The sequence below is a fragment of the Homalodisca vitripennis genome, chromosome 3, assembly GCF_021130785.1.
Source record: "Homalodisca vitripennis isolate AUS2020 chromosome 3, UT_GWSS_2.1, whole genome shotgun sequence".
Lineage (NCBI taxonomy): Eukaryota > Metazoa > Arthropoda > Insecta > Hemiptera > Cicadellidae > Homalodisca > Homalodisca vitripennis.
Window position 1 is genome coordinate 38,655,056 of NC_060209.1, and position 12,578 is coordinate 38,667,633.

The 12,578-nt window shown below is 30.4% G+C and overlaps 1 protein-coding gene across 1 annotated transcript in view; it reads right to left on the bottom strand.

The window, feature by feature from the left end:
• Window positions 1–1,734: 1,734 nt before the first annotated feature.
• LOC124356813 (apoptosis-resistant E3 ubiquitin protein ligase 1) overlaps window positions 1,735–12,578 on the bottom strand; it is a 40,785-nt gene continuing 29,941 nt past the window's right edge. Inside the window, exons 14-15 of the mRNA XM_046808033.1 lie at window positions 11,343–11,605; window positions 1,735–10,622 (exon numbers count right to left, since the gene is read on the bottom strand). Of these exons, the coding sequence (XP_046663989.1) occupies window positions 10,520–10,622; window positions 11,343–11,605 (366 nt within the window). The 3' untranslated portion in view covers window positions 1,735–10,519. The remainder of the gene's footprint in view (window positions 10,623–11,342; window positions 11,606–12,578) is intronic.

A 12,578-nucleotide genomic window follows, 5' to 3' on the forward strand; every position in this document is an offset into this window, starting at 1 on the left:
TCACTTCTTAATTTGCATAAAAGGATTCCGGCATTTCATGTAATACAGCAGTTTCACCATAATTCATGTTTTTGGATTGAAGTCTTGTACTAACATCTTGAGACCATTTAAGTATTTCATTCCAGAAGCCAATCATCAGCACTGTTTCTAAAGTCTGAAGTTTCTAATTCAATTGTTGAGCCTTATATTGAATTTCTTTTGTTGTCATATTGTTTCAAACTAATTTCTAATAAAGGTGCAATAACTTGCAGTTCTTATCAAATTTAAATATTAACTACTCGTACAATTTATCTATTAGTGACCCTATGATGGATTTGTTTGATAAAAAACCAAATAGAAATGGCAGCCATGTTTTAACTTGTTTTAAATTAATCTAAACACTTGTTTGCACGTTCAGTTACTTTCTACTGTAATTAGTTTGTTATCAAAAAATCCATCACAGGTCACTAATAGATAAATCATAATCAATGTCTAAATTTGATTGGAATTCACACTATAAAGTACCCCTTATTATATGGTGTTTTTAAAAAGAAGTGATAGACACTTTTGAATACCCTAAGGGAAAGGTTAAACACAACAACGTACTAAATGCATCAAAACGTCATGAAAATTAGTATTTTGTTTGCCATTTCTCTACTATCCAAGATAAAGCCAAAATTTAAATACAAAATATTTTATTTTTTAAGAGAGCTATTGATAAGTATAATGAAAGTTTACTTTGCTATTTGAACTTTTTAGATTTTACAAGTTTAAAAATATTCTAAATTTAAACTATTCAGAAAATTTGGAATTTTACTGAAAAGTGACTGCAACATATTATTTTTTAGAAACAGTACTTCTTTGATAGCCTTAGATAACATTTGGATTTGCTCAAACTTAAGGTAACAGTGAAGAACTGTGAAACAGTACAACTTTGACATTTTGGACCACTGTGTACACAAGAAGTAAAATAAATTAAAACTTTTTTTAAATGATCAGTTAAGAGACCTTTAAAATTAGGCAAGGCTGGATCTATCTTTATATTTCTAAATCTTTTAAAAATGATCTCTATCCTTCCAAAAGTATTTTGGGGTATTTTTTAGGTATTAAAAATTATTTCCCCATATTATTTGGAGTTGAAATACTGTATGGGGATTTTCGTTAAAACGAAGAAGGTAGTTTCTCATTTCAGCCGCTATACATCGCGTACGGATGGTCTGCCTCACCCTGTACACGTTCAATTGATTTATACCCCCTCCAGAATAAGAAACTAATTACAAAAGGAGGCTGAAGTAAAAGAAGTTTGTGAGACGGGTGTCACGGCGCTCTGATATAATTTGTTTATTTTAACATAGTTTGTAGTTATGTGTTAGGTTAGTTATTTACCTGAAAAATAGATCAGATTGCAGATCTTGAAATGTAGTGTTACTGATTTTTTGTATCACTGAATGATGGCAAAATGTCCGGAAAAATCCTGTTTCCTTCACAACCCTACCATCGTCAAAAACAAACTTTAAACAAAGAAGTAAAAGATGACTAAATTCTATTCCCCAAGAATTTAACAGATTTCATCCTAGTTTTGTCACATTTCGGTTCCCATACTAAGCAACTTATAGTGATTAAAAATATACAGTAAACATCTATTAGAGGAAAAGCAATGGATAAATTATCCAAAATTAAACTAGCGTCTATGCGATAAATATGAGTAGAAAATCAACATTTTCAAGATAAGGTGTAAATAAGTACATCACAACATAATACAAATGCTTAATAATTTATTGCATTCTATTCCATAGTTAATAGTATACTTTCACACATTGGTAACTGATAAAATACTCATCAGAGTCAACAATATAAATAGTCATCAATCTGCACAACAGTTTTATGGTCATATATTGAGTTAAAGCTGAATGGTGAGATGGCCTCTCCATGACAATTAATTACGAGTGTAAAGCTACGATAGACTCACCCCATCTCTCTTTATTCAACAATTCAAAACAGTTTAAATCAAGCTGAACCGGACTAATAATATGACACAATTGAATTTCGGGTCTACTGTGTTTATAGTCCCACAGGTTCCCTTGATGTATTTGGCATTGCCATTTAAAATATATTTTTTTTTTTGAATTTTTACTGAGTTGACTAAACCGACAATATTATTTGTTATACTGTTCAATAGATAGGTAAATTAATCCATAATAAAATCGTTATAACTAGCTAAAAGTAAGTCATTTGTGTACAAAGCATAACAGATTATCAATATGAATTCTCCTAGGTTACAAAGGAAAGAAAGACCATCAGGTTAGATTAATAATAACTAACAATTGAGTCACTTTATTATCTATATATTATTCTCTAAATATTTTTTAATTTCTGTTTGTACGATAAGTGGTATGCCATTACGTAATGGAGGGAGGCTAACTTCTTATTGTACTTTATAATATACAAAAAAACTACAAACAATGTGTGATGGATTTTATCACTTCACTTCAAAGTATCATACTCAATCTTAAAATTTCCACAAGATATAGTTACACGTGACAAACAATATAAAGTTATTGTTTTATTTAGATATTCAATATGGGTGCCCCAATGTAGAGCTGTCTATAGCTTGTTATTAAATTTGTACGTGTCTTATTTCACTATCTGAGCAAAGATTCTTCCCAGTTCTTCTATTTGCACATTAATGCCATTTCCACTTATTCTATGAGCCAGATAAAAAAATGTGAATTGTTTAAATTAACCCTTAAAGTATGCCATATGTATATAAAAGGATAATATGATTTTGGACATTTCCCATCCATTACATTACGAGGGTATAAATCCATATTTGTTATACATTTAGGAAATGTCCGAAATCCTGTTATCCTTTCAAACCCACAATCGTCAATAACAGACCTTAAACAAAGAATATTGATATATCTGTATCATCGAAATTACGCTAAAAGCAGCATACTGGAATATCCGTATTATCTTATTTTAGTTTATTGTGTACATTGTAATTCACGAAGTGAATGTTTAGGAATGCCTAAATGTATTGATTAATAACCTTCAGGAAGTAAATTGGATTATGTATCTTGTTTCATCTGACAATATGTGGCACGGCATGTGGATACATCTTTACAGTTATTTCTTCTTTCAAGAAACAGAAAACAAATTTAACTTTGGTAAAAATGGAGTTTTTTTTAAATTCTATGAGCCACTATTAAAATGCACACTAAATGAATCTGGGCTAAATTTTTTTCAGCACTGTAATTTGAAATTTCCTTTTCCGAAATATCATACTATGATAAGAACTTATTTCACAATTCCAACCCATAAGTGTTACTTCTACAAGTAAAGGAGATCTGGAAGATATTAAATGCTTGTGATGGAAAATACTTTAGGCATGAGATCTTTTTGGAAGAATAGTGAGTAGCTCATTGCTTATATAAGTTTTGTTGTTTTAAGTCAGAGATCGTTCTTGGATAGGATATATCTATTAGATATGTATGAAAGAAATTTATGCGACAATAAAACACAATTTTCTACAAAAAATAGTCTATACACATGCATTTATAATAATGTAACAATTTCAGAGGCGGGAAACAAAATAAATGTATAAACATTATTGATGGAGAATTTATAAAGAACTAAAAGCAGCAGTGAGAACTGTCATTTATCCCAAAACAGTTTATGGAATTAATAAAAAATTAGTGTTGCATAAGGCAGGCAGTTCAGTACTCACTCATATTAAAACCTTAAACATCTCTAAACGTTTATTGATACTTTGAAGGAAACTGTCTTCATTTGGGATACTTCTATTTAAAGCTAGCTTTATCTCATCTGGTTCTACACAAATTGCCTGTTAAAAACTATCACAGCAGCTTAATAACAACAAAACTGATGACAACACAAACTGAGTGAAAGCCATTTCACTAAACTAACTTGCAATCACTAAATGTCTACAGTTTAACTACATAATATGGAATCACTATCGTAAGTTACTTTGCTTTACAAACTTGTAAATTATCACAAAAAACACAAGTTCCACTGCGAACAGGTAACTTACAATTTAATTAATTGACAAACCAAGTTTTGGCTAAAAATCAAGTTTTTGTTTGAACTTCAATATTACTCAGATATTATCATTCCAGTTTTGTAACATCACAGTGACAATCACTTGCGTCAAAAACAAAATGAATACAATCAGTTGTTTATCACAACTGAAGACTAATTTCAAATCCGAGAACACGTACAACAATTTTTCAAATGTAAACAACATTGTACATCTAACTTCTTTAACTAACTAAAATTCTCACATTTTGTAACATAAATTACATATCTTACAAATAATTATTAACTAACTAAAATAGTATACAAAAGTACATACTGTACAGCTTAATTTAGTGCATCCACACTTTCGGTTAGACAGATTATTAGTAGAATAATAACTGAATCAATTGCAAACACAACATAAAGATTCAATTCCAAACATTGAGCTTCTTGCTTAACAATATCAAAACCACACTATTTTGTGGGATTACTGCTAACATATAATCTGACTAAAATAACTAATGTAAATGAGTTTCACATTAACAATTATAACAAAGGCTAAAACTGATATTTGGACTAAGGGAATGAAGTGAAGCTACACTTTAAGAGGATGTGGAGTAAGTACGAGGAGTGACTGAAAAGTAAGTCATCTTCTTTGATTTTCTTTTCAATGCCATCATGTATAAACCGGCCAAGTTATTAAAACGAGTAAAAAAATTGTGAGGGAAATTCTGCATGCAATTAAAAACAAGAAGATAGGAATTCTCTATCAATAAGTAGTGCTGCTTCATGAGAGTGATCAGACCCGTGTTGTTGTCGACACTCTAACTGAGAATGATCAGACCCGTGTTGTTGTCGACACTCTAACTGAGAATGATCAGACCCGTGTTGTTGTCGACACTCTAACTGAGAATGATCAGACCCGTGTTGTTGTCGACACTCTAACTGAGAATGATCAGACCCGTGTTGTTGTCGACACTCTAACTGAGAATGATCAGACCCGTGTTGTCGACACTCTAACTGAGAATGATCAGACCCGTATTGTTGTCGACACTCTAACTAACTACTTGATCGCCACCTAACTACCACTTGTTCCTTTGAAATTGATGACAATGTCAAAAGTATTAGGGAGTTATAGCTATCATCAGTGGTAAAATATTTTTTTCCACTAACACCTGGATAAGTTAGTCATCCAGTTTGATAACCGGATGAATATTAGTGAAAAATATATTGAAAACAGTTTTTAATAAGTTTTTCTATGGAAAAAATTCAAATAAACTCCAAAAAACTATTTAGTAAACTTTTCAACAGTGTTTACTTTTCAGACACACCTGTTACAATTTTTTAAACAATAACTGTGATTATTAATCTGTCTAGCAGTCAGAAACATCTATACTGGCAGGGCCATGTTTACTGCTTTGCTTTGCAAGCTGAAGTTTAAAATTTGATAAAAAGTAGTTTTCATACAATCACTATCACATTGTGTATTTTTATCTTCAGAAAAAATGTATTTTTAATAATCTTCAAAAACAATAATGTCTTATTTAGTTTTAAATAGTCTTATTATGGATAGAAGTAAAACATTAAATTGATAATGAACTAAAATTTAAATTCTTTGTAGAAGTAATAAAAACGGTTTGTACAAAATTCGTTATAATCCAATATTTCACAAATTATGTATCTACAAGAATAAAGAAATAAATTAAATTTATATAAGTACAATAACACATGTACGTTTATAAAAATAGACAAAATACAGCAAAACCTATGTAAAGCCACTTTTGATAGATATTTTTAGGAACATCATGGTTGTATAGATATGGTTTTAAATATTTTAGATACATTGCAAAATGAAGAGCTGGTCTTAGAAAAATTCAGATAACTCTAATACCTTTTGTTTTGTTTCTCATTGTAATTTTGAAATCAGAGTATCAGATTTGTTAATTAGCAAGAGAAATGTAAAAAACAAATATTTTTGTACATGCCAGTTCTTATATTAAAAAGTTGTACAGCTTTTAGCTTTTAAATAACATAAAAAGATACATACTTGTATAACTACTTTCACACAAACAATTATATAGCTATGAAAACATTTTTTAATATTTCAAAATCAATACTTCGTAATTTTTACTGCAGCAGTAAGCAATCGTGACCCTTTTTAGAAAAAAAACATTTAGCATATCTTTCTGAATGTAAAGATACAACTTGAATAACTAAGTTAAATATTCGTTTAAAAAACTCCTGATAAAAAGTCACAAGTATGTGTCTATATATAGGGCTAAGAACCAATCAGTTGTGCCAATAACGCCAATACAAAACAATAATGCCCTTATTACATTATCAAAGTCTTTGTCAGAATTCTTGGTTTTTAAAATTTTCTCAAAACCTTCTCCTCTTTAGAATTAATAAAAACAACTATTGGGAATAACATGGTTATAATATAAATTGTACTTTACTATGTTTTCAATAACACACAATGCTATTATTTCAAATCCTCCATTGTAAAAAAAATTGTTAAATGAACAGATTGGAGCATGCAGGTAGTCAGAAAGATTAGAAAATTGAAGTTCAATTAAATTAAGTATTCAAAAGAAACTGGCTTCCTTTCAACTAGCTTAACTTTTTAAACAAAGAATAATTCTGTTCTAGTCAGACTACATTAAATACATTACAATATATCAAAATAATAAATGCCATAAATGTCATTATATACACAAAGATTGTATATCTTTGATATCTGGAATGTATATACAATACTGAAAAATCCATGAAAGTAACCATCAGTTAAAACAGAATATGAAAAGTAACAACAAATACAAACATAGCAGATGGAAAATACCAACTATAATAAATACACTCAGTACATAATCTATACACAAAAATGTATTGCTATCAAATGATATGTTTCGGTGGAAATATTTACTTAAAAATAATGATTACCTTTCAGAGTATATGAGTATCTCTCTACTGCAAAATGCAACTATTTTATTTTCAAACTTACTAAATCAAAAAAAAGGTTTTCCATAATACTCAGATAGTTTACTAGTGTGTGTCACTGACATATTGGTTACAATGGTAACGCCAGTCAGAAGCTGTTCTTAATATTTTTAACCATTATAAGAGAATAAACAATTTCAGATTTTTACAACCCATCAGCTGGACCTTACTATTGATCGTGATTTTCAAAGCTTTACTAAAATTTAGGACTTAGGTATTATTTCATTCATCCATATCCCAACAATCATGACATAATTGACGAAAATTCATAAAAACTTTTATAAAGTTACAATTGTTTGTATGTATTTTTCAAAATGAAATCATTCTAGCCATTTGAGCAATTTTACTTAAATTTAAATATGAATTCTTTGGTACTCAGAACTGAACTCTTGTAACAGACACATTTATAGTTCCAGATACATAGGTATCGGAATGATTACTATTGAAGTCTGAAATATTCACTTTCTGCACATATTAGTTTTTCTATCTGATTTCTATTACAATAACATATTGATGTTTAAAAATAGAAAAGCATAACTATGCATGGTATTTAGTACTTGTTGTCAGCAGCAACGTTTAAAATAACAATGAACACAACCATCAAAGTACCTATTCATCCACATCATGAGGTCTACTGATGCTCCAAAATTACACTTAATTTATAATAAACAGCATTAACACATTCACGACATGTACCCAATGGGTTCTTTCACAACTGTCGTCGCGTTATCGAGTACACACCGGGGTTTCATGGAGCGCCCGATGGGGTACACATTGTTATGCATTTCCTTATTGCGTTTTTATTGTTTGCCTGTCTTGGTGGTTTGTTAAATTAGATCCCATGCTTAAATAAACAACTCAGACTATCATGTGCCCTGTTGGGCGCACAATTGCCTAATTTTTAAGGTAAAGTAATTTTTTATGTACCTCTTGGGGTACATGGAGAAACATTGAAAAAACATATTGAAATAATTTTTTTCTGTTCAAAACTGCAAAACCTACATACTTTTTTCGCTATACTTAAGACATTTAAGTAAAAACAACTATTAAGGCTTTTTGCTATTATTATTGAAAAATTTGATGACATATAAAAAAGTCTGGAAATAAGCCGTTGTCGTGAACGTGTTAGTAAGCTGATTAAGGACAATGTAATACAGTTTTTTTTATTACTTTTTATTGACTAATACAATATAAAATTTACTCATGACAAATAAGGAAATGTAAGAGCCTAAGGCTTGAAATTTTAGGCAAATAATTGTGGACAGTACAGTGGTTTACAGGTGCTCAAAGTGGGGTCCGAAAAAGAAATCTATGTAAGGGTGTGCAGATGCAAAATGATCCAGCCAAACCCATAAAGAAATATTTTAATCAGAAAGACTCAGAAAGTGGTACAGCTGCAGGGTAAATAACAATATAAAAATGATTTCTTGGAACACTCATTAGACAATACAAAAACAGTTTACTCCTACTGATAATTAATTATAACCGTTCATGAAAGTTTAAATTGTAATTTTTTTACAAAAAACTAAAACCAATGGCAGAATCTCGGACTGAATGCCAGAACAGCCAAAGACAGTTACAAATTCTTTGTCTGTGTAAAATATATTATTTCACTTTATATATTAAATAATTTACTAAGTAACATTGTTACAGACAAACAAATTAACAATGTTTTTAAATAAAATCTGACATAAATTAATTATGATTAAAATGTATTATGCTTACCTATTACTAAATGCATTAAAGTTTATATTATTTAATGTTTTTTTTTTTTAACAAAAGTGGTATTAGATGAATGTATACACATTTTAATTCGAAGTAAACAAATAATTCTAATATTGTTATTACTTGAACCATTGTTTGCAGTGAAGCCTCAGATACAGAGGTTAATCCAAGTACATCTTGCAGATTCTTTGGATTAATTGAGCTCTGAAATTAAACTAAACCTAAATGAGTCACAAGGGTACAAGATACGTTTACAGTATTTTAAGGGTAAGAAAGTTTGGGATACTGGTAGTGCTGTTTCTGGGTTGCCACCCCTCACTCCGTCAGCCGTGCAGGTAACATGTCCTTCAGCCTACTTTAATATGGCACTTGTGGAATGTGGATGTTTGATGCTTTAGTTGCATTTGTGTTTGGTAAAATATAATGGTATTAAGATAAGTACTACACCTCACAATTATTCATTGTTTTTACAATCACGGTTTGCCAATATTTTAATGATTAAAATATGTAAACATACATACAATTTTAAATACATCCCTACTTCCAGAAAAAAATCAAGATAAGGTCACAGAATGGCACAAAATCTTTCAAACACATTGCAGGCAGTGCTTAAATTAATTTATAATAACACAACAATCAAAGTATTAAAAATATTACATTACATTTTTTAAATCTGAAGAATATAATTAGATAAACAAACACTACTCAAGTAAACAAATAATGATAAAATAAACAAACAAGGGACTAGTTTAAATACATTTCAGTTAAGACAGATTAAGGAAGGTGTCTGGACCAGATAAGTGTTAAATATTAATAGGAACCAACCAAATAAATGAAACGTTAGAAAAAACACACATAAAATAAATACTATAAACACTTATGTTTATTAATGTGATATTTTTTTGGTGCTTTGTTTGAGTGAATCTTGCTGATTCATTATCGATTTTTTTCTTAGTTTTACATTTCAGAGATATAATCCAAAGGCTGTGAAATACATTAAAAGTGGGGCATTTTACTGTATAGTAAAATAATAAATGAAGAAGCAAAAGCAAGTGGAAGAGGTGTATATACAGAGCAAGCTAAACATTTGAAGTAAGTTTGAAGATAATGAGTTGCTTAATACCGTTATATTATAAATAATTAAGGAAGTTATCTCATCAATAATATTCTAATATAGGGGCCTATATTTGTAAAACTGTAATAAAGATAAGTAGTGTCTTTAATAAGAAATATGCGTAAAATATTATACTTGTCATAAAAATTAAAATTGAATTTACTTTAGAACTTAATTACATTAAAAGAATTAACTCATTAAAATAAAAAATTGAAAATTTAAACAAAACATTATTATTATTTTAAATTTATCAGCTAAAAACGAGCATACAACTAAATACAAATTCAAACAAAACGCACTTAAATAAAAAAAAAAAAATTTTTTAAACACCAAAACGAGACTTTTATTAACTAGAGATAAATCTGACACCTCTTCCAAGAACTCATGCTGTTCTTCATTGTGATGCAATAATTTTTTAAGAACTTTAGAAACCATTTTGCATCATGGTTTTTTAAATTAGTATTATACTTCTAGTACTGTATATAAGAACTTAGTGGTTTAAAACAAAACAAAACAATTAAGTACATACAAAACATAAAACTAAACAAAATATGTCGGTTGCAAAACAACACTGACCATCCTCCCTACATAAATTTACTGTTCAAGTCATGAACCTGACAGAAACATGTTAATCACAGATACCATGTCAGATCTCGGTGAGCCAGCAAGTTAAATCATTCCGAAGCCTTCTGTACCTTCACTGATTGCCAGCAACAACGCTTTTTCAAACTGCTCGTAACTTTCGTAGTCCGGCAAACACAACTGGTTGAAGCTGAAAATGATTGAAAAACTGTTACTGGGTGATTTGAACTATTATGTTACACAAAATTCTAATAAAATACTATTAATTAAACATTTACAAACTGTTCTGTTAAGCTTTGTAATTAGGAGTAATGTATTTATCTGTCATGAATTGGTCTGCATAATAGACATTTTTCGTGTAGGGTAAGCTCATATTTGTTGGATTATCTTGTCTTTGGCCAATTACATTTATAAACTAAAAGTGTAGCCAGAAAGGAAGCAGTGATGAGGGACGTCTGATTTTAAAGATGTAATTCATTTTTACTTTTACAGTGTACACTTTTGAGTATTAAATTAAAAAATTACAACAAAGTTTGAAATTTTGTTCTAAATAACCAATTAGAAATATTCAAGAAAACTGAAAACCATTTAGATGCATATTAAATATATATTTAAAGTGAGACATTTTCCATTACTATACAGCCTCCAATAAGGAAGTACTGGTGTTAAGAGGTCTAACATTGATCTTAGACGGGGCTAAATTCAAAATGGCCCCAGCTCAAGATGGTACAGCACACTCTTAACCTATTGATGTATAGTATTATTATAATTAATAATCAACTTATATTTGTATTCCTCCGACACAACAAAGGTAAGTGTTACTGTTTTTATTTTAAACATTTAAGACAAAATAATTTTACAAGTCGTGTCACTTTTCATAGTATTCTGTAATCACGATGATGTAACTGACCAAGTGTGTGCAGTGGGCAGGTTGCCAAAGGTGGGAGCAGGGGTGAGCTGGAACCGTGGTGAGAGCTCCTTGAAACCACCTGGAGGTAGCTGAGATGAGCCAGTGGTAAACTGTAGCAGCCGAGCCATCTCCTCAACCGTGAAATTACTGACGGCCGTCCAGAACCAGTCCAGGACCCTACGGAACTCTGGACTGGATCCATTGAGGATGTGGTGGGTGCGGAAGTCCGCCACACTGTACTCTCCTGTTCCACACAGCAGCAGCTGCAACATGATCATGCCAACGTTCACTCAATTGTTTACACCTTCATCTTCTTCATCTAAGGGGCGATTTATTGCCATGGAATTAAACTGCAAAGGCCTTTTGCGCACCCTGGAAGTATACCATGAGGCCAGCCAGTTTACAGTTTCAGCAGTTATACAAATCTCCTAAAACAATCATTCAGGTCCACCAGGGGAAATTTATTAGTCTTGTCCAGACTGCAACAGAATACACCTTAAATTCAACAATATTTAATTCTACAACAAAACAATTTTATTCCCATACCAAGAAAAAAATAGAGATTTTGCTATACAAAAGTACAGGTTTAAAAATTAACTATGTGTGTGCAAGAACCCATCATAATAAATAAATAAATAAATAAATAATGTCTTTATTTGGCAAGCGTTCATCAAAGTTGCAACTTTGCTTTTTCATGACAACTCCTGTTAAATATACAAATTCAGGATATTAAAATTAGAAAATTTAATACATTTACAAATCAAAATAACTAAAATTTACCTAGACAAACATTTTAAAACACTTTTTTTTAAACCTAACAAGGCTGAGATTTTTCAACTCAGAGGGCAAAGCATTGTACTTAGCAGGTCCAAAATATCTAAACGCTTTTTTCCCCGTCTCCAATCTTGTCCTTGGCAGGTGCAGTAGGCCATCCTGTCGAGTACTGCGCTTATTGACTTCATGTCTAAAAACCAGTTTTTTTCTTAGATATTCAGGTTTTTCCCGTCTGAATAGTTTTGTGCACCAGCTTGACCCGTCTGCAGATTATAGTAATCTGTTACTGATAGTACCTTAGCACTTAATCTATGTTCGCTGATATGATCAAATTTTTTAGTCCGTAAACAAATCTTAGAGCCCTATTCTGCAGACGGGTAAGAACCATCACATTCTCTCTGCTTAAGCAACTAGCAAAAGTTGGAAGAGCATAATTTATTGAAGGGAAAATAACTGATCTGA